The 23418-nt window shown below is 41.4% G+C and overlaps 3 protein-coding genes across 3 annotated transcripts; all 3 read left to right on the forward strand.

The window, feature by feature from the left end:
- Positions 1-4139: 4139 nt before the first annotated feature.
- Positions 4140-7532, forward strand: LOC113142584 (glycine-rich cell wall structural protein-like). Its single transcript, XM_026327622.1, has 8 exons — positions 4140-4152; positions 4547-4771; positions 5215-5319; positions 5572-5649; positions 5843-5890; positions 6047-6070; positions 6283-6348; positions 6946-7532. The coding sequence occupies exons 1-8, from the start codon at positions 4140-4142 to the stop codon at positions 6987-6989; spliced, it is 603 nt and encodes a 200-aa protein (XP_026183407.1). The 3' UTR covers positions 6990-7532.
- Positions 7533-9112: 1580 nt separating this feature from the next.
- On the forward strand, positions 9113-17551 carry LOC113143169 (LIM domain kinase 1-like). Its single transcript, XM_026328646.2, has 15 exons — positions 9113-9398; positions 11542-11680; positions 12451-12560; positions 12690-12863; positions 12977-13082; positions 13204-13469; positions 13543-13732; positions 13873-13959; positions 14069-14200; positions 14302-14361; positions 14469-14534; positions 14748-14934; positions 15376-15431; positions 15614-15771; positions 16250-17551. Exons 1-15 carry the CDS (start codon positions 9355-9357, stop codon positions 16767-16769), a joined length of 2295 nt encoding a protein of 764 aa, XP_026184431.1. The 5' UTR covers positions 9113-9354; the 3' UTR covers positions 16770-17551.
- An 811-nt stretch (positions 17552-18362) lies between these two features.
- LOC113142833 (septin-5-like) lies at positions 18363-23040 on the forward strand. The gene is made up of 13 exons (XM_026328140.1): positions 18363-18588; positions 18959-18981; positions 19801-20169; positions 20343-20439; positions 20544-20630; positions 20769-20892; positions 21094-21228; positions 21330-21447; positions 21586-21687; positions 21782-21878; positions 22054-22216; positions 22456-22558; positions 22633-23040. Exons 1-13 carry the CDS (start codon positions 18543-18545, stop codon positions 22702-22704), a joined length of 1536 nt encoding a protein of 511 aa, XP_026183925.1. The 5' UTR covers positions 18363-18542; the 3' UTR covers positions 22705-23040.
- Positions 23041-23418: the final 378 nt, after the last annotated feature.

The raw sequence follows: 23418 nt of genomic DNA on the forward strand, positions 1-23418 counted from the left end.
GGCTAAAACGTCAATATTTAAACAGGAGGTACTGGTGTAGCTGGCAGACCCGTGGGCACAGGAGGTGATGGAGATGGTCTGATTGGAACAGGAATCCCCATCATTGGAGCAAGGCCAGGTATTTTGGTCATTTATGCTACTGTTAATTTATTTGACTGCTAATTAAATCAAGAGTGTTTTGGAAGCAGTAGTGGTGTAGTCTCAGCTGTTGTTGTCCCACTTTAATGTTCTTTAAAATGCTTCTGTTAAACAGGAATGAATGGGACTGAACTTCCAGGTCAGTGTTTGTTTCTTACCCAGAGCTCCGACATATTTGTGAGCACTGTGTGTTTATTCATTTACCAAAGGCTGACTTTTTATTATTATTCATTATTCTTGCTAGCTTATTATCCAAGTGAACAGATTTGAAATTAATCTGGTAGAAAGCAAAGTCATGAAAATGCTAATGAGCTGGATCTTTGTAATGCACCTGTGTTATAAAGCATTTGAACTCATTAAAGACTGTTCAACTGTGTTAGAATTAAATTTTATTAAATTAAATTAGCTCAATTGTGAAGAGGCAATATACAAACAAAACATTCAAGAAGTTCTGAAGGAGACTATATTATATATCAATATTGAAAGGCCACCATATCCTCACTCTGGGTAATTCTGATGAATTTTGGGGGGAACTGTGTATCTGGCCCAGATACAATTATGTACAAAGGCTCAACAAATGTACTTTGTATTTTCAATAACAAAACAATTTTGTTCTCATATTCTTCAGGTTCCACGGGAACTGCTCCTGGTAAGTCGGTATAAAGTATCCCAAGCACTGATATTAGTGTGTGATGTCATTTAAATCAGATTTATCTTCTTATGCATAAAAATATATTGTATTTTTCACATTATTTCTGATTGACGACAACATTTCTGTCATTACAGGTGCTGGTGGAGCTGTGCCACCAAGTGGTATGTAAACCTCCATAAACTGTTAAAGGATACGTGTTATCGTTACGATTTCTCTTACTACTATTTCTACTCTTGTTTCAAACAGCTGGGGCAGGTGTTGGTAAGTAGGGTTATGTTTCTCACACACACACACGCACACATGCACACACACACAAACGCCTTACCTGTCATGTCAATTGAGTGCTAACTTAGACATGTCACTCGGTCACCTGGAGGTGAGATTTCCCACTGGACAGACACAGTTACAGAGGAATTCATGGCCTAGTTGTTTCTAACTAAAATTCCTGCTTCTGAGGATTACTATTGCAACAACACATCATCAGTAGGGTAAAACTAACCTGTCTCACGACGGTCTAAACCCAGCACACGTTCCCTATTAGTGGGTGAACAATCCAACGCTTGGTGAATTCTGCTTCACAATGATAGGAAGAGCCTCCAGTCAAGGAATATATTTCCTGATCCCTTAAAATTCAGTTCATTTTTTGCAGGTTCTGGTGGTGATCTGTCAAGCGGGACACTGCCTGGACCCAAACCTCTCAAACCCCCAGGTGAATAAAATAAACTGAAATTTCCCCTTAAGCAATTTACAATTTAATTTAAAGTGCCATGAGCAAAAAGCTGATTAATGCTACAAAAACACAAGTAAGATAAGATCTCCACTGAGTGATCATCACAATCCCTGTTTCAACATCTATTATACAAAGATAATCTATTCTATATCCAAAGCAGCACTTAAATGGTGTCCTTTCCCCTTACTTACACAAGTCTCACAACACTCTCAGAAGACATTATGCCTTTAAGATTTTAAAAAACAATACTGACAAATGTTTCATTGTTTTGAAAATGGCATCTTGTGGACTGTACTCATCACGCTTCTCTTCGGTAAAGGTGGTTCGGATGTAATCATTTCAGTTCCAGTTTTAATCCTACATTTTAAACAGGTCTGATGTCCTTCCGTGTTCTTCCTACAGGTGTCCCCAGAGGTGACACACCAGGTGAGGGAGATGGAGAGGGAGGCCCTGATGGAGAAAGAGGTAGTACAGGCAGAGGAGCAGGAGGAGTAGGAGGGGGTCCTACCAGTGCAGGAAGGGACGGAGGAGTATCAGGTGGTGTAACAGGTGTGGGAAGAGGGGACAGTCCTGCTACTGGAACTGGAGTTAGACCAGGAGGTGCAACTAGTGGAGTAGGAGGAACACCAAAACCACCCAAAGGTGCTATTTCCATGTTTACAACGCTCAGTCTATATAAATGTGTATCAAAATTTAATTTAACAAAATAGTCATCCCTATCACCCAAGGAAAAAGACCTGTTGTTTATGTTTTGAATGCAGCATACGGACCTGATGGGTCGGTAGCAGGTGGTGTAAGTGGTGGACCCGGAGTTGGTGGGGTAGGACAAGGAGCTGGAGGTGGTCCTGGCTCAGTTGGAGGCGGTCCTGGCGCAGTTGGAGGCGGTCCAGGAGGTGCTGGAGGAGGCTTGGTGCCTGGAGCAGGTGGGCCTGGCGGAGTAGGAGCAGGAGGCTTTAAACCTGGAAAAAGTGAGCTACTATGATGTTTAATTTCTGAAATGTTTGCTTGTTCACCTCAAACATTTATGCTGATACATTTATTTATACATTTCATAGGCTATGGTGCTGGTGCAGCTGGAGTTTTGCCAGGTGGAGGTAATGCTACATTACAGTATGAGTCTAAATTACAGCAAAATCATGCCTGAAATGTTTTTTCTCTCTCAGGTATACGTTACCCAACTGGAGCTGGAGTGGGACAGGGAGCAGGAAAACCAGGCAAAGGTTCTATAAACTTAACTATGTAGTCGTCTTCTTAGCAAAAACAACTTTCAGACTCAGCAGTGAAAGAATTTTCTTTATCTTTCTATCAGCATATGGGACTCTTGGAGCAGGAGGCCAAGGCGGAGTTGGTCCTGGTGGCTATGGTACTGGTCCAGGTGGATATGGTGCTGGGCCTGGAGGCTATGGAGGCACAGGCATTGGTGTTGGTCCCGGGGGTGTTAGAATTGGTCCTAGAGGTTTGGGTGTAGGTCCCAGTGGACTAGGGAGATATAGTGGTGGTGTGGGTCCTGGTGGTGAGTTACACTCTATAAAAATTGAATAATTTGATTTTGATGGAAAAAGAACACATCTCATTTAAATTGCATATGCAATTTGCAACTAAAATACTGATCAGCGTTTTATTTTATATGTTTTGTTATGCAGGTTCAAGTCCAGGACTCGGACTTGGCTCTGGCAAACCACCAAAAAGTATGATAAGAACTGAGATATCTAGCATAATCTACACAAACTGATACAAGAGTTTACACAGAACAGTGAAAGTGAAATAATATTTCTTTTGAGGTTATGGAGCAGGCACTGGACTTGGGCCTGGTGACTATGGAACTGGACCAGGTGGCTTTGGACCAGGTGGATTTGGGCCTGGTGGTCCTGGTACTGGTAGTTATGGACCTGGTGGCACTGGACCAGGTGGATATGGACCCATCACTGCTGGGACAGGACTGGGAGGTGTTGGAACCAGTCCAGGTGGTTTTGGACCAGGTGGTATTGGCACAGGACCTGGCGGAGCAGGGGCCATTCCTGGTGTTTATACTGGTGTGGGGATACGAAAGCCACCTAAATCAGGTATAATGACCGTGTGTTTTAAGATCAACTGTGTAAAACTACTTAGGATTATTAAAAGTCTATAGCTGCATTTCAGGTGCAGGGTTTGGAACAGGTGGAACAGCCACTGGAACATATGGGCCTGGAGGTGTTGGACCAGGCGGTGTCAGCACAGGGCCAGGGGGCTTTGGACCAGGTGGTGTCGGCACAGGAACTGGTGGCTTTGGACCAGGTGGTGTCGGCACAGGGCCAGGTGGTGTCGGTACAGGAGCCGGAGGCTTAGGACAAGGTGGCTTGGGACCAGGTGGTGTCGGCACAGGAACTGGTGGCTTTGGACCAGGAGGCTTGGGACCAGGTGGTGTCGGTACAGGGCCAGGTGGCTTTGGACCAGGTGGTGCCGGTACAGGAGCCGGAGGCTTGGGACCAGGCGGTGTCGGCACGGGACCAGGAGGCTTGGGACCAGGTGGTGTCGGCACGGGACCTGGAGGCTTTGGACCTGGAGGCTTTGGACCTGGAGGCTTTGGACCTGGAGGCTTTGGACCTGGATTAGGAAAAAGAAAACCTTCTAAATCCGGTAATGAACGTACTGTGTAATTAAAATAATAAGGCATGTGATATATACACAAATATTGACTACAGTGATGGAGACAGTGATATAATGAAATCTGATTGATTTCATTATAAGAAGCATTATTGGCACAACAGTGTTTCTCATTCTTGGTTACCCAGGTTATGGATGATCAGGCGAGGTTGTGGTTAGCGAGACCTGGCCAAAATGATGCTGCACAGTTACATTAGAACACATCACATTAGTTTACAATCAGACACAAACAACCAAACGAGAATAAAAGACATGAGAAAGCTCAAATGTGACTATTTAAAAGCAAAACTTTCTTCATCATTCATTCTTTAATACTATATATATGTAGTGTATAGTAGTGCTTATATATTTAGATCTGTTTCCTGGTGGCTTTGGACCTGGAGGTGCTGGAACTGGTGGCTTTGGACCGGGAAGTGCTGGAACTGGTGGCTTTGGACCGGGAGGTGCTGGAACTGGTGGCTTTGGACCAGGGGGTGCTGGAACTGGACCAGGGGGTTTTAGACCCGGTGGGGCTGGTGGATATGGAGCTGGTGGCCAATTAGCTGGCACAAGGAAGGCTCTTAAACCAGGTTATGGCTCATCATTGGGTGGAACTGGCTTTGGACCAGGTAAAATCCTCTAGTGTATATAATACTTATCAAACAGTTTTGATAGTTAGTGGCAGCTTAAACTAGTTCTCAGGAAATAAATACCTTGTAGATAATAACATTACCTTTCTATTTCTAGACTTAAGCTCCAAAACATTTCATTAGGATCCTCTGAGTTGGAGATGGAAATAGATCTCTGCACCAAACAAACAAAAAAAAAAAGATTAATTTACTGAGGGCAAAATAATAAACAATAGCAACATTTCCATATTAGAGCACTGATATACAAGTTAATACAAAAGATGCAATAAAAAGGAAACCCTTAATTTGGGGGATTCTAAATTTGAGGGTTTGTGTTCCTTTTTCCTCTGCACAAAGTACTGTAATTAATTTAACTGGATTGTATTTATGTTACTGGTCATTTATGTGAGCTAATACAGCTCAACCACACCTGTGTTCATTAGGTGGAGTAGGAGGGCTTCCTGGTGCGGGAGTAGGAGGGCTTCCTGGTGCGGGAGTAGGAGGGCTTCCTGGTGCAGGAACGGGAGGTGTCATTGGAGGCGGCCCAGGTGAGTTTCTAGTTAATGAAAATACAAAACAGGTGTAATAATTAAAATATGAAGGCAGTTTCAATTATATTAAATATGACTACATTACTCAGATGATTTAATGACTGTGGCAGGTCACATCCTGTACAATCTGTCTGGTGTTTTTGCAGAATGGTGAAAAATGTGGTAAAAGTCTGTCAAAAATGTGACAATCTTTTATGGTTTTAGGTGCTTGATTAATTTCTAAATGTTTATACTCACTTACCTGTTCAGGTAGTGTAGCAGGAACAGGAGGGGCTGGAGGTCCTGCAGGAACAGGCCAGGGAATAGGAGGAGCAGGTGGCTTGCCAGGTCAGTTTAAACAAAGCACAGCACAGTAACCTCAATGTGTAACAGTTAGCTTTTTTTTTTTTTACATTTTGTGGCATGAAAACAAATTCGGACAACTGGACAGTAAATGCATTATAGCTACCTGCTGGTGAATCAGTTAAATCAGAAAGTGCACCAGGTGATGCAAGCTGTAATGTGGCCATTGTTCCAGCAGGGGGTGTGAGCACTGGCTATGGTGGGCCAGCTGGTGGAGGCTATCCAGGTAAGACACAAACTTTGTTTTTTTTTTTGTTCTCTTTCTGACATTCAACCGAATGTAACAACCGAATAAGCAAAACATTGAAAATTCTGACAAACCTTGTACACACACGAAGCAGAAGCCTTTATCCTGAGTTTCTTTCCTATTATTGTTCTCTAGGATATACAGGGGCCGGGCAAAAATGTAAGAACTCACAATGTCCACTGGAATAAACATAAAATTAGCCTCAGTTGTTTCACACACATACTGCATGTCCTGAATCAATGCACAGATATCTCAAACACACGTCATGATATGGATGATCATCAATTACTGTTTAGTAAAGCAACTTTTTAATATTTAGTTTCAATGCTGACTCAGAATATCTTTCCTTTTTACTTTCTTGGCCTACACAGCCAAGGCACAGAAGGCAGCCAAATATGCAGCCATGCAGGCCTTACTGGGAGCTGGTGGCTACCGAGGTAAAAATCATACACGTCGTTGTTTTAGGAAATTGTATCTATACAAGCCCAAAAATAAATAAATAAATAAAATTAAAATCAGATGAAGTTAAGAAAGACTAGTACACAACAAAGCTTTAAAGGGCTTTTTCCTTCTGGTTTAAAGAAAAGAAAAGACATTTTATACATTTCGTTTGATGCTGACTATCATGAAAGTTATTATCGCTTTCATATATGATGCCTGAACACACTAAATTCAACAGAGGCACTGGGAAAAGCTTCTCTTGTAAAAACACCTTTTTCTCTAAAACTCTGGTACAAAAGAAAAAAGGAGGTTCCACAGAACTGTGATGTTTTAACACATGCCAGTAAAAATACAGGAACTATGTGGGTGTGAAGCAAATGCAAATGAAGAAATACCCCTATAACAGAGATAACATCACAGTGAAGCTGTTCTCAATATGATCCTTCTTAGAGTGAAGTGTAACTAAACCTAATGCCTTAATTTTACCTGAAAGTCTTCAGTTAACTCAGGTGTCACAGTAGCATGTATGTTTACCCATATCATGTCTAAAGGTGTCCAAAGTGAAGAGTCATTTTCTCTGTTCTGGTATTTAGGGCCTGGCTGTCAGGGTAAATACTGTGCTCGAAGGAGGAAGTGAGAGACCAGACAGAAAGTGACCTCATCAACAGTGGTGCTATTGCATGACTTTAGATAGTAAATGTCTTTTTTGCCATAGAAGTTAAAGCTTTAACACATTGCACATGTTACAATGTTATTTGTTTAGACTTTGTCCAGGGGTCTTTTCAGAAAAGCTCAGTGGTTCTCAGCCTGCTACAGTCATCACTTCTTAAACTCTCAGTTGCAGGGTTGCCATACACAGTGGTGAGGAGCGACAGGTGAAAAGAATTTGAAATATTAGAAACAGACTAGTCAAAATTAAAATTATTCACCATTTCACAGAAGAACAAGTTATTGTAACTGTATATGGGGATACATTCGCTGTAATAGTCACCCACCGCCCCATTAATCACCTCGTGACTCCCTGGGGGTCCAGGCTGTGACCTACTGAACTGAAAGATCGACTTCTACTTAAATTGTGAGATCACACTGTTATAATACAATTTTTTCATATTGTTGTTGTGTTGAACAACATTTGTGTTCCTATTCAAGTATTACCACAAATCTTCTGGGTGAAGACTGATAAGAGGGGCTTCCTCAGGGCAGCTCCTTCAGACCTGTCTGCATGCTGACAACTTTTTAAAAAGATTCTGTAAAGCCATATTCTTATCAAGTTAGGCTGGGTTTTCCTTGGCTCTGCAGAGTGTACTGTTTGTTTCAATTACTCACATTTATTGGCTGTCCTGTAATGTGTATGGACAGAGAAATGGACAGATGCTATTTTAGGGAACAAGACACTCAAATGGATTTTTTTTTTTTTTTAATGGCGAGGGGTTTTGACTGGCTATTATCTGATCACTGAAAAGCAGTCTGTTCATTTTAACTGTACTTGGGCTGCAGCATTATTAAATGTAGAGACCGAAGGTCCTCACCTTTTAATACACAATTCACAACTCTAAAGATGCTGTTTTGTAGCTATATAACACTAATTGGTATTAGTGTAAAATTTGGGTTAATTTAAGTTTTTTCTTTAAGCTTTTACATTCACTAAACTAAATGTGAGGTAATATAAGAAAACATGATAGTGCATTTAAATGAGGAGTGTGGATTATTGTGTTTTTCTTTTTTTTTTTATGTGCCTCCTTTCACATTGTTGGAACATTGTTCACATTTATTAGTATTTTTAAATTATGCTGAAAAAGCAGAATCAGCTACATTTATCTATTTAATCTCATGTTACTACTTAAAGTGAATGAATACAGTTTTGAATATTTGAGATGTTTTTGTGTGGGCTTTTACAGTTTTTTCCTTTGTGTGTGTACTATTGTGATAAATATAAGTGCTCTGTTACTGCATTGACAATGAATGTGTGCTGAATCACAACATATTCTCTGATGTCATTAGGATAAAAAAAACATTGAATGTCATTTTGACCTTGTGTTTGTGTTTCCTCTCATGTAGCTCAATGGGTTTTTAACATCTGTGTTTTTTGAATGTCACCCATAAAGAATATGCTGCACTTTTGTACGCTTCTGACATTTCTCTCTCAAATAAACAAAATGACCTATGACAACAGTTTCACGTGTTATTTTAAAACAGCTACAATGACTGACTAGGTTGTACATGCATAAAAAATGTGTTATGTAGTTTACAGCTGAGATGCATGGATGCAAACAAATACTTCAGTTTTATAAGTGGATGAATTACCAAAAATGCAACGTGAAAAAAGTACACCCCATAATACATGATTGACTGTTACTATGTTTTTTGATTCTAATCTATCTAATCTAATTCTGAGCTGTTCTCTTTTCTGCTCTAACTTAGAGCTCCCTCTGGGATTATTGTGATGAATAGTGTTTTACTGCAGGATCAGGACAGTGCAGTAATTGGGGCATTCATAAAGAGATTACGCCTGTAAGAATGGGAACAAAGCTCTTTTCAAAACTCACACCACTTCAGAGAAAAACACACACTTGCATATATAAACTCATATAAACACACAGGCAGGTAATCATCTACCAGTCTGTAAAGTTACCTCTCTCATACTCTGCATTGGAGTGTAACTGTATCCATAAGAAGTCTTCGTAATGTGAGGAACAGGAGGAGGGTGGAGCTGAACTTCTTTACTGGGATAGGTCTGTTTCTCGGCTGCCAGCAGGCTGGCCAGCTGGTGTCAGTGGGTCTGAGTTTTTTGTCGCACAGCTACTCTGCATAGCACAGCATGAGCTCAAATACAGGAAGCCTTTTGGCTCATGGAGTGTAAAAACAGAAGAGACTGCGCCTGCTACCACGACAGCAACGCAAATGTATGAGCTGCTGATGTATTCATGCAGCTCAGGTTCCTTTCTTAACTAGCTGGATTACTTCTCAGACACACTTGCCTATCTGTGAACTGCCAGGGCAGAATGTCACGGAGGGACCAGAGGTTTCGAAGGGGAATGAAAGGACGGTAAGAGCCGCTGTTGGTAATTGGCGAAATGCATGTTCAAGGAAGCGAAAAAGAGAGAGTACGAAAGAGGGGTCTTAAGTTAGTAAAATAGAACCTAAGTAAGTTGTTGATCAACATCTGCAATACTTCCTCAAACAGAAGTCTCCCACAACAGACACAAGACCAACCTGTGCTTCAATATTCTCTTTACTTTTACATCAGACATGAGTATGTGTACAAGCTGTTGTGAAACCCCTCCAATATCAGGAAATGCTCATTCCTTGCCAGGAATTGAAACACCGGACAGGGCAAAGTAAAATTACATATTTTCAGTTTCTGTTTATTTTGATCCTCATTTCTTTTACCCTTCAACTCTTCCTCAGCACCGTGATAAACATATAGAATAAACTCCATACTAGATACATACATTATTGAGGCAATACTCCTGCTACATTTCCACACAAAACAATTAGATAAAAAACTTTTTTTTTTTTGTAAATTCTACAGTTTTTTGTTGTTTTTTAAAGGAAGTCCAACAGAGCAAAACAGACAGAAAAGGGAGGAAACCAGTGTGGATTCGTAACTAGAATATTAACATTTGACCCAAGTTCATTTCCTGACATCTTTGTTTTCATGTACACCAGGTGTCCCCAGCTCCACTTGTAGTGAACAGGAACAGAGAACAGTTTATGAATAACTACAGATAAGACATGTCAGACGAGACAGATATTTGGAGCTGGAGGAATAGAGAGATGGGAGGAAATGGGTGGCAGCTGGACACAGCGAGTGGATATAAAGTATATGCTGAGACCTGGGTTTTCCTGAGACCAGATGTTAAGCAGAATCACAAATGTGAAGCTAGAAGCTTCCACATCCGTCACAGCAGCACAATAACAAAGGGAGGAGTTCAAAAATAAACGTGCAGATGTCCAAGGGTTTTATTACCAAATTATTTTCTGAGTGACAAATGTGAGGCAGGTCTGTAGAGGTCTACCAGCACTTCCCAAAATGCTCTGGATCCCTAGCAGATATAGTATTGGCAAACTAATAGTATTTATTCTATTCATGTCCTATTAAGTTCATAATTACAGCTATCAGAGGTCTCAGGTATTAGCTACAGATGACAGAGGAGCTCCTCCCTGTAAACCAATGGCAACATCTTTCCATTTTCTGCCATTTAAAGTGCAAAGTGACATGTTTTACATTGCCAACACCAGCAACAATGGAAAGAGAAGAAACACAGACAGTGAAATGCTGTCAGTAAGTGTCTCTAATAATGGAGGAAAGTTGAGTCTTTCTTGCTCCAACTTTATTCTCTGAAGTAAGGCAAGCCTTTCAATGCTTATTATCAGAGCAGCATGGCATTTAGTGTAGAGGCTGGAAGAGAGGAAACCCGTATTCTGTCCAGGAAGTCACCTCCCACTCCGGTTGTAGTGTTGGAAAGATAAGAAAGCAGGTTTTTATTGTACATAGGTAATACTCATATCCAGCTTTAGCAGAGACACCACTGAAAGTTTCTGTTTGCAGATTCTAAAGGAGTAACAGTGAACATGCTGCCCTGCTTTTAAAGGAGGAGTGTTTTAGAAGTAGAAATAATATTTGCACTAATAGCATTCTAGCCTTCTCTTGCTCTCTTTATTTCTGTGGGCCCATGGGAATATAACATTAGGCTAATGTTTTTGTGAAGGCCTGATGGACTAATGAGACTATGAGTAAGAGGCAAAACCAATTTGGCAAGAGGCTGAAAATGCTCTTTCATGGTGAAATCAGACTTGTTCTGCTTCATTTCAACACCTTCACTAAAATACAAATAGCTGTACTTCTCCCAGGCATGTTGGAAAAACAGCAGCAGCTTAGTGTCATAACCACAGCTTTGGGACTAATAAAGTGATCCCACTGCCATTCAGCACAGGCAGGGTTGATCGAGTCAAGAGGTGTGGGGAGTTGGATATCACTGACATATTATACTGTGTGTTAAAAAATAGGCTAAACCAGTCAGCTTTTCTCAAGTCTCAAGTGTCGGCGACTGTTGAGGGTCACGTTACTTTACTTGAACCTCTAAAATATCTTAGAGCCTGTTTTAATCTAGTTCTCCTGTATCATCTTTCTGAAATCTCATCGTTTTCCACCCAACTTTCTCTTCCCTGCTTCCCTCTCTTCTTAGGTGTTGTGAATGTAGCTGCATCCTGTATAGATGGTACTACGAGAGAGAGGGACAGCTCTATTGTAAAAAGCACTACTGGGCCCGTTATGGAGAGCACTGCCACGGCTGCAAGGAGACCATCGCAACAGGACTCGTTATGGTGACATGACAATCACTTTTTAAATCATTAAAAAACAAGGCAATCAAAATAGAGCGCTAACAACAAAACAATGAAAATATACATGTATTATGTACATTATGTTCTGACTCTTCAAGGAAAATAGCACAGTAATACAACACCTTACCAAACTTTACCACACATGTACTACATAAAACAAAAGCCACATTTCCTGACCAATTTTCCCAGTCTGGTCTTGTTTTGTGATGGTGACTATCATTCCATTGTAATTACTCACAGCTTCCCATCTGAAGAACCAACAAACAGTCCAGAGCGAAGGTCACATCAGGACAAAACCTTCCTTTCTGTTTTTCTGCTAAGTCAAAACCCTTTTGAGGCCTGCAAGTAGCAAACAGATCGATGGTGGACTAGTTTACAGCTGCTTTATTGATCCGTACAGAACAACGCTGTTCAAACTAACACGTGGCCATACAGATGTCAAATATCTACATTATGTAATATTCACAGACTGAAATATAACCATCATAAAAAAAATGCAGAGAGAAATGCAGAATTACAGCATGTTGCAGCAGCTATTCATGCATTCAAAGTCTTCCTGCCTCTCAGTTTCCTGCTGATATGAAAGTAAGTTTTTTTTTCTTTTCAACTCCTAAATTGGAGGATATCCTCTGAAAGCATCCTGACACCACAAGACCTTAATGCTGACCCCACTAAATGATAGCTTTTAAAAATGATGTAATTCCCTTGGTCTCTGCATTGTGTTTCACCACACTGCCTTCCTCTATAAACAGGTGGCTGGAGAGCCAAAGTACCATCCTGAATGCTTCACTTGTACGAGCTGCCAAATGATCATTGGAGAAGGAGACACCTACACACTTGTCGAACGCTCCAAACTCTACTGGTATTTGAAGCTGAAGGAAAAACGCACTGTAGCTGCATGAGAGATGCTAAAGCTGTAATTCTTGATGATTCAGATTTCTGGTATTGATGTGCACGTCTGCTCAGTCAGTTTGATTTTTCTGTTCTGCAGTGGCCACTGTTTCTCTCAGGGTGTTGTATCAAATGTGACAGAAGCTTCTCAACTTACCAAGAGTCCCCACATTGTGGCGCTGGTATCTCTCCCTCCCTGTCTAGGTGGTCATCGAGGCCTGGAAGTGGTCACTGACATCAGCCAGGACAAAAGCCCCATTGTCACCGTGACAGAGTGAGTCTCTGCATATCTGAACAAGAATGAACTTTAGATTCATGAAATATAGTGTTTATCTTAAGCTCAACCCCAAAACTGATCCAATGTCATTCATTCTCACTCCGTTTCAGGTTAGACTCATCTGTCCTCAGCCCCAACCTGCTCTCCTCTGTCCACACTGGTGACCAAATACTGGAGGTCAACGGCATCCCAGTCCACAACATTTCCCCAGACGAGGTAGGCCTTTAACAACGGGAAGTGGTTCCAACTTCTCTCTCCACAAAAATATGACTTATTTATACATACTCAAAAACCACAACAATCTCAGTAAACGCAAACATGATATTCTTTCATCTAGATCATCCGTGTGATCCAGGACACAAGCAGACCACTGCAACTGACCATTGAACACAACCCTCCCTCTCCTGATGACCACCTTCATTCCAACAATCCCCAGGACATCATCGGCTGTCCTGGCCCCTGCGCCCACGACAAACTTGCTGCAACCCACAAACTCCCAAGTCTAGAGGAAGAGCCAAGTCCAGAGGAGGAGGAACACATCCAGTTGAGCCTCTCAGCAGATCAGCACCAAGGAACCGTGGGAATGCGATCAAGACACATCTTGTAAGTGCTGACCCATGGCCTATTTTGGTTCATTACTATCTTTGCCTCTCTAAATCTTTCTTTTCTTCCCCAGGCGCAGCTGTAGTATAGATAAGTGTCCTCAGTCCGCTGGAGTGCTGTCACTTTTGTCTCATAGGAGAGACATGGTTCGCTCCGAGTCTCTTCGTGTGGACCCTGGAGATCGGATCCACCGCATCTTCAGACCTTCAGAGCTCATTCACGGAGAAGTGCTTGGCAAGGGCTGCTTTGGACAGGCTGTCAAGGTACCATAGTTATTTTTTTCTAATCACTTTGTCCAATGAATTTTGAATTTCTCAAAACATTTTAAACAACTCAACATCTAGTTATCAGCTCTTGCAAGATTAGTTTTAACCAGCATTGTGATGGACCTGTTTCTGCCAAGGTAACACATCAGAAGACAGGGGAGGTGATGGTGATTAAAGAGTTAATAAGTTGTGACGAAGAGACACAGAAGACTTTCTTAAAGGAGGTAAGTGGCCAGCAAAGTTGGAGGGGCCATGTGACGGAAAATGTCACCTATGAGCTAATTCATGCTACAACAACTGGCATTTTCTTTAACTACATTTCTGTTTGTGCAGGTGAAGGTGATGCGTTGTCTGGACCATCCCAATGTTCTCAAGTTCATTGGACTGTTTTACAAAGACAAACGCATCAACTTTGTCTCTGAATACATCCAGGGAGGAACTCTCCGAGAGACTATCATAAAAATGGTACGTTAAAAATATGTTTTTTTTATTTTCTACGTAAAAACTTGGCCAAGTACACAGACAATGTATGTTGATGTATGTTGAATACAATCTTGTTGCTGTAGGACCAGGATTTTCCTTGGAATGTGAGAGTGGGTTACGCCAAAGACATTGCAGCTGGAATGGTGAGGCCTTTAGTCAAACCTGTAGTCAATATTCAAAACATAAAAACTCATCCATCCTTCACCTGGTACAAACCTTCCCCAATGTATATAACATGTCTCCTCCTAAGGCCTATCTACACTCCATGAACGTCATCCACCGAGATCTAAACTCATATAACTGCCTGGTCAGAGAGGTAAACACGTCTCAACACAAAAATGACACTTTCGCCCTGCAAAGACAGTATCTCTGTTAAGTGTCGGAGTGTTACATGTTCCAAATATATTAATGTTGTAAATTGTACAAAAAAAATCTGTAAACACACAGTGAAACACATTGTGTGTTTGAGCTTTCATCTAAAAACAATAAAGCCTCATTTGTTTACATCCTTTTCTTTCTGCCTGATCAGAACCAGTCTGTTGTGGTGGCAGATTTCGGACTTGCCAGACTTGTGATGGAGGACAGGAATCAGAGCAGAACTGCCTCTATGGAGCGACCCGCAAAGGGGACACTGTCAGAGCTGCGCAAGCCTGACCGGAGAAAACGTTATACTGTGGTAGGAAACCCCTACTGGATGGCCCCTGAAATGATCCATGGTGAGTGCCCCCAGTACCAGACTATCAGTAGAGAATCAGCAATCTCTAATTTAAGGACCCCCTTTGGCACCCACACACAATTTTAAGTACACAATATATCAGTGAAGATCCATGATAAGCCTATATTTCCATTCCTACAATTAATCTTGCTGGTTCAATGAATGAAAATTTGCTGATAATGTCGTCCACCAATCTGGTTTGACACAAGTACACTGTAAATACACTTAAAAGTCACTAAAAACAACTAAGAGTACTTCAAATACTAAAAGTTATGTTTCTGAGCATAAATAACCAGCTCCTTTGCCTCTTGATGTCTCAAGTGCTTCACTATGACAAAACATGAAAAAAAGACCTGTGTAGGAGACCTGATATCACTCTACACTCTAATAAAATGGGAAAGATGTGATTCACATTTTCACATCTTTCCTCCGCATCTCTCAGGAAAAAGCTACGATGAAAGGGTGGACATCTTTTCCTTTGGTATCATGATATGTGAGGTAAGAACACTGAGCAGAGTTAAGTATTGCCAAACATCGGATGTGGTGTCGATTGAGCAAACTGAGTGACAATGTTGTGTAAATGTCAAAGAAGCAAACTCATAATATCTGCATGTTTCTATTAATACAACATCTTTTTGAATTTAAAGATGTGTGTGTACAGTATCTGTCTCTCTTATTAGATAATAGGTAGAGTGAGTGCTGACCCTGACTACCTTCCCCGGACTAATGACTTCGGGCTAAACGTAACAGCTTTCCTGCAGCAGTACCTCCCTCCACAGTGCCCCTTGGCCTTCATGCCACTGGCTGTCCTCGGTTGTGACATAGATGCTGAAAAGCGGTAAGACTGCACAAACGGAATCTAAAGAAGATTTAAATAAAACTCCAAACTCCTCTGTTTCATATTTAGCTTCTTATCACATTTTATTTTGGTTTTCAGTTAGAACACTTAAAGTATAATTTACAGAGAACTAGTAGGTTGTTTGGATATTGTGGGGTAAGTCAGTCTATTGTGACTCACTGCAGTGTCACCAACTCGACCCAATGATGTTAAAGTACTGTGGCAATATTCTATGCATCTGCTGCCTTCACCACTGTAATCTGGTTGATGTGCTGTGTGTATACATGGTATAATCTCATCAGTATGAGGTCACACGCAGGTCTCTGCAACTATGTGCTGCACAAACAGCGAATATGATACTAAGCAATGCACCAGACACAAACTAACACAGGGCAGTTTATCCCATTAAATGTTTAATCAATGCACTACTGCAGTTGAACATGTAAGGTCCTTAGCAAAGCTCTTTGTCCTTTTACAGTCCTTCCTTTTCAAAACTGGAGGAGTGGCTGGAGAACCTGCTGATGCATCTGAACATTGGTTTGCCTCTGCTTTCTGAGCTAGAGCAGCTTTGCAGAGCATTCTGGGAAAAGCATAACCACCATGACTACTTTCACACCCATTGTTCACCACCACAGAGACAGAGCCCAGACCACATGCAACATTCATACAATGAAAAAAAACACATAGAGCATAATCAACTTTCTCAGGGCCAAGACCAAAATAGTGCCCCTGACAGCCACCTGGACACAACGCAGCAGCATGTGTGTGACGATCAGGCCATGAGCACCGACTATGGACACTCCTGTTTGAGCAGAGAGTGTGAGAACCACTCACAGGACAGGAATGGATTTGAAACCTATGAACACAGTAACCCCTCAAGACACAAGCACTCACAACTGCTGCAAGTTAGAAAACAGGTGCCAGGCCAATCAAACAGGCCCGGAAGGACACACAGAGCATTATGGGACAGATCAACAGAGGACAGCTCTTTCCTCTGACTCTTTCATTTCATTTCATTTCCTAGACAGGACCCATCCACAAACCCCAATGTTCATGGGTAAAACACTTGGGATGACAATAGAACATTTTCAAACAAATGGAAGAGAACTGAAAGAGCCACAAGGCTGCATGTGGGTTCATGGGAAATCTGCAGACATTAAAATGTATAGAGGATATTTTACTGGAGTAAGTGAAGTAAGTAAAAATGTGACTTTAGCTTGATAAGAATTGCCCAGCACAGTATATGTTTTAACTAGAGCCCAATTAGTATTCACGATGGTCATATTGTCATTACAGACTTCATTACTAAACAGTATTTTCTGTGTTTTGCCATAAGCAGATATCAGAAAGGAATATTTTAAAAGACATCAGTGCTCTCTGGTGGACAAATGACAACACTCTTCCGAAATCACCTCAAACATTTCTGATGATGGCATTAATATATCTAAGATAAGCCAATTTATCAGTTGGGCTCTAGGCAAAACTTTGCCTAGAAGCTGTGAAACACATGGCACTTTATAGTCTAAGCTTTATTTCTGCACTTATCAAAATGCCTCATGTATTTAAAAAAAGAAAGAAAAAAAGTGTTTAGATCACATGCAATCTGATCTGTGAGCATATAAACTACAAATGTAGTTACAGAAATAAAAAAAAACAAGCATTTATATTATTTCATTAAGCATCATATCATTTTTTTTATTGGAAAGTCATGTTTTAACCTGAATTTACTGAAATTTACTCCTCTTTGCTGATTAATGAGCAACAAAAATCAACAGCACGACCAGACCAGAACCTAAGGTAGCACAGTGTCCACAGCACGGTGTATTTAGACACATTTGGACTCATTTAGGCAAAAATGTTTTCAAACCATGTTTTTAAATCAGGCCACATACAAGAACACAGTAGCCTACAGAGACCAGGACTTAGCTGAACCACATTAGCATACATACACCTGAAGGTAAAGGGATAAACATGCGTTTTCACCTGTCATTCAACGGGTTGTGTCATTCTGCACTTTTTTCATCCCCACAGATGTGACTTTGTACTTTAATAAGTCAAATGTTTACCTGTTTAATAAAGTCCAGGTGTTTTCTACTATTTCATCCAGCCAATACATCCACACTGACCCAGGCACTAACACATGTCTCTGAGGTCTTGTACATCTCAGAAGCCCCCATGTGGCATCTAAGTGCATATTTCTATGGGAGTAAATACGCTTTAAGAAACAGTTAGTGTTTGTTACCTGTGAGCACGTTCCCAGTTCTTGTTCTCTTGAAATTCTCCCCTGTGGCTCACTATCCACCTTCTGTCTACACTGACCTCGGCTGGACAAACCAGGAATTTCCAAATATATAGCCCACACATTATTACTCTCAGTTTGAAGATCTCAGTCTGAATATTTGATTATTCTAAGCAGACTGTAGACATTGCATACACACATATACACCCCTGTGTTTCCTCTTTTCCAGCCTGTTCAGCCTGAGGACAGAGGAGTCTTTAATACTCATATCTAAAACTTGCACCCTCATGTTCCACTGTCATATTATTCTTTAAGAAAAATCATCTGCCATTGATTTGTTGAGCATCTTTCACTGTGGTGAACCTAAACCTGGCTGCGTCTGTCCTGCTCACTCCTGCGCTTAACACCAGGTCGGAGCGACAGCAGTGCCCGCACTGAGCTCAGTCTAACGCACGGACCTGCGCGCACCTCATGCGACCCGTTTTATTAGTTTCTGTGTAGTTTGGGAACTTTGTGAGAAACAGGCCGCATCATGGAGCACATGTCTTCTCCGGTCAGGTTCCGCAGCAATAAAAAAGGTACGTCTGCAACACTGGACACCTGCGATTATACATAGTGCGTTTTATCACGATAGTTGGCGCAGCAAATACTCCTACAGGTTATTTCAGTTTGTGTAAGAACATATTTCTGTGTAAACCACGGGGGAACGTGTTGTTATAGACCATTACGTTTCTTTCTTATGTTAAAATGATGGTGCAGTTTGCTCAAAGCTTTATTTATATGTAAACCCAAGTAACGCTACTTACTTATATTTGTTTTTCTTTCATGAGAACAAATGATCATAATATTCTGTTGTAGTTATTCAGTTGATGCAACAAGTGTTTTTATATTTAATTTTTAACAAACCATATATTTTGTTCCCCATTTATTTGTCCTTTTCTCAAAAAGCTGCAAGTTTCTCAGAGAAGGAGGTAGGAAAAGTCTGTAGGATAGTGTTTAATGTTAGTGTTTGTAGCATGTGTGTGTGCGTGTGTGTGTTAATAGTTCAATCTCCATCTGCTCCCCTCCACCATCCTGTCAGGGTATTATAAGCTGGGTTAAGCCTGCTGCAAAGCTTTGTGGGTAATAAAAGCTGACGGGTGGAGGGACACAAGACAAATCCGTATCAGGCCAGTGTTAGTGTGGGCTTTGTTCTTCTGCTGCCTATAGACCAGGTGAGCAGGGCAGTGTGAGCACAGTGTGATGTGCAGGTTCATGTTTGTCACTTTGTCTTTGCTGCACATGCTTGTGAGTGAAGTCGCTCTGTGGAGGTGACCAAAGTGGGTTCAGTCCACGCAGGCAGGTCCAAGCTGGATGGTCATTCCTGAACAGACCTGAAGAAAATGTTTGGTTCACCTGCTGTGTGTCCATGACCACAGTTAAATGATCCTGTTTGACCACAGTGTTTGCAAACCTCCAGCTCCAGACTGTCTCCTGCCTCCCTGGACAGATGACGAGGGCCTCGGTAATGCTGTAATGGGATCACAGGTCAGGGCTAATCAGTGAAGAAAGAGTGGAGCCACTACACTCACATCGTGTAGTTAGTCACTTATTATTTCTCTTTATTACCAGATGCTTTAAAATGACATGTGGAATTATATAAGTGGGAATATATATTTCAGTCTCATACACTACACACTACACAGTCTAGGGGAAAAGTAAAAGAAAAATACTGTAAGAATGATCCCTTCATTTTAGTGTGAATTAAAAGTTACTTTTATTTTTAAAACCATGCACAACTCCTGTCCCAGCTGTCCAGTCTGTCCATTGACGACCAGGAGGACACTGCGTTTCCTTACACCATGAGGGATCTGCCTCCCATATCTCAGCCCAGTCAGCACCAGGCACCTGTCCACTGGGAGGCAGACGGAATAGGGACAACAAACTGGAGACTCGGCAGTCTTCCTGGGACTCCCCCTCTGTCCCGTCCCATCCTCTACCACCACACCGGCTCTCTGACAGTCCCTCACAGACCAAATCGTGTGGAGTTGGATGCAGAGTTTCAACCCCTGCAGCTGAGGAGGCAGCTGGTCTCTCAGGTATCTCTGGACTCTCCGCTGAGCCCAGCCTCCCGTCCACGCAGTCCGTGGGGACGCTTTGACCCCTACGACTCTCCAGAGGTGTGTCTCTGTGGTGCTTTTCTTACCTTATCTGTTGTGCTGTCGACTGCTTTATGACAAATTGCTTTCCAGACATTGAAAAAAATGTGGTTAAACAGGCAAAATAATATTTGTGTCTTTTACTTGTAATGAAAGAGGAAACACTAATAACCCCAGTGTTGTTCACTCTGCAGGATCAGGACAAGGAGTACGTGGGTTTTGCCACACTGCCCAACCAGGTTCATAGAAAGACAGTGAAGAAAGGTTTCACATTTACACTTATGGTGGCAGGTGAGTCCTACCTTATGTCTGCTGACACTTACTACATTTTACTGAGGCTGTTCAATGACTGAATGTCACATCTTTCTAATAAGAGTTTTTATTTCCATGTGCAGGAGAGTCTGGTCTCGGTAAATCCACGCTAATCAACAGTTTGTTCCTCACGGACCTTTACAGAGACAGGAAGGTTCCTAATGCAGAAGGTGGGATTAGTTTATTTGTCTGTCACTTTCTTATTTACATGTGGTCCATTTTAATGAACTAAAGTACCTGGTCCATGTGTAGAAAACAGGGACTTACCTGTGCAGATGTAGTTACGTGACACACGTATATGTCTGCAGAACGGATCAATCAGACAGTGAGCAACGTCAAACACACTGTTAGCATTGAGGAGAAAGGAATCAAACTGAGGCTCACCATCATAGACACACCAGGGTTTGGAGACGCTGTCAACAACACAGAAAGGTGAGGTCAGCGTCGCTCTCCTCCTCATCCTCAGACCAGCTTGGTCCAACACTGCTGGAAGTTTGAGCATCGTCACTCTCCATGGTCATGAACCACACTTGCCTCATGCCTTTATAATGACACTGAACATGCTTTTATTTTGAAATAAGTTCTCTGCCATGGTCGTTGTTTCACTCACTCAGATTTGTTTATTTGCATCAGCTGGAAGCACATAGAGGACTACATCGACCAGCAGTTTGAACACTACTTCAGAGATGAGAGTGGCTTGAACAGAAGAAACATCCAGGACAACAGAGTTCACTGTTGCCTCTACTTCATCTCTCCCTTTGGTCACGGGTACACTGACAACATGTGTCACTCCTGCCCATGAACTTAAACTCATTGTTCATTGTGTACGTTAACACACACAAACATCACGTGTGTTTTTCTCCCGTCAGTCTTCGACCTCTGGATGTGGAGTGTATGAAGGCTTTGCATGAAAAAGTCAACATAGTCCCCGTGTTGGCCAAAGCTGACAGCCTGACACAAGCAGAGGTCTCCAGAAAGAAGATGAACGTATGAACGTATTACAACGCACACACACACACACACACACACACACACACACACACACACAAAACGCTGCACTGTACCCGATAAAACAGTACTTCAGTGATTTACCATTGCTCAGACAACAAATGTTCTATATTCCAGATCAGAGAGGACATCAAGCTGTTTGGGATCAACATTTACCAGTTTCCTGACTGTGACTCAGATGAGGATGAAGACTTTAAGAGACAGGACCAGATACTAAAGGTTCTTGTGTTCATTTCCCATTGGTAAAATATGCCGTTTCATTTGCATCAAGACACATCAAGACTCAGGGTTTATTGTTTTGTTCTCTCTGTAGGACAGCATCCCGTTTGCAGTGATTGGGAGTAATGTTCAGGTGGAGAGTAAAGGTCGCAAGTTCAGGGGTCGTGTTTATCCCTGGGGTGTGGTAGAAGGTATTAGACAAAAACATACATCATTTATCATTTCTTTGACATTAGCTTCTTTTTTATTTCATTATCTGCCTTTAGCTTCATGGATTTGCATCAGTGTTGTACATTTTTGTTGTTCATTTTGAAAACAACGAAAGATGAGTCACATCCCTGTCACACACTGTCTTTACATGGTCAGTGGAGAACCCAGCTCACTCTGACTTCCTGCTGCTGAGGAACATGCTGGTCAGGACGCACATGCAGGATCTGAAGGACGTGACGCGGGAGACGCATTACGAAAACTACAGAGCACAGTGCATCCAGAACATGACGCGGATGGTGGTCCAGGAGAGGAAACGCAGGTGGATGCACACAAACACGGTTTTATTCTGACTCTGCAGTGTCTCATTTATGAGCATTGCAAGTTTAACTGACCTGATTGATAATTATTAATGCACATTTACCTCTTACATTGTTGGTTTAAGATATAAAAGGATTTTTTAAATTGAAATTTAACTTGATTTTTATTAATATTTTCAATAATGATTGAGATCAATGCTCATGAAGATGGTGTTCTCCTTTGCACCTGTCTGGGGTTTAGTTTGCGTGAGAAGTACCGAGAGGGGAGTGAGACAGACTTTCCTCTGCCACTGGCTGTCGTGGACTCTGAGAAGGAAAGACTCATCTTTGAGAAAGATGAAGAGGTAGGATTCTCTTGCTCACTCACTGAGGTACAGAGGTAATTATCAGTTATTCATGGATTTATCCTTGTCTGTAGCTGAGGAGGATGCAGGAGGTGCTGGACAGGATTCAAGAGCAGATGCAGCACAGCCAGAGAGGCGGCTACTGATTCTCCCAAGCACCCAGGAACACAGAAGCTCCGTTTGTTAAACCTGACCTCAAAAAGGAAGTCAGTCATATTGTATTAATGCTGTTTTCTGATTATTATTCAAAGCTTACACAGTTTTATTTATTTTTGTTTTAGTAGCAAAACTTTCTCATTGCATCTGAAAGAAGTCAAGCCATTCTTTCTGAAATTAGGTTCATCTTGGGGATCTACCCCTACAACCTCTTGCTTGTGATCCAGCTCACTGTAAAAATTAGACGAGTCAAACTTTAAACCAGCATCGGAGAGCCAAAGAATGCGCTGACACAGCATCAGTGAATTTGCAGCTGATTCATTCATTATTTGATGTGGCATCTATGTGTGTATATGTTTGATAATGGCACAGCACTGCCATCTAGTGGTCATTGTAGTGAGTTGTTTTAAATAAAACTGCATTTTTTTAAGGTTTATTATTTTTTTGTATTTGTAATCTTCAAATTTACTGTTTTGTAAGACCAAGAAAGTAAAAACATCAATAAAATAGCTTCCTGCAGTTTGTCTTTATATTCATTCTTCCACAGAATCATGAAACACAGCAGCAATATGTGTTGTAAATGTAATAAGATTTATTAAGAATCTTTATTATTTCATGAGCATAATTCTTCATCAATATTATGTTTTATTCATTATTATCATTGTTATCATAAACAGTGGACAGTTAGATCTAAAAGGCAGCCC

This window comes from Mastacembelus armatus, chromosome 14 (assembly GCF_900324485.2).
Source record: "Mastacembelus armatus chromosome 14, fMasArm1.2, whole genome shotgun sequence".
Classification (NCBI taxonomy): domain Eukaryota; kingdom Metazoa; phylum Chordata; class Actinopteri; order Synbranchiformes; family Mastacembelidae; genus Mastacembelus; species Mastacembelus armatus.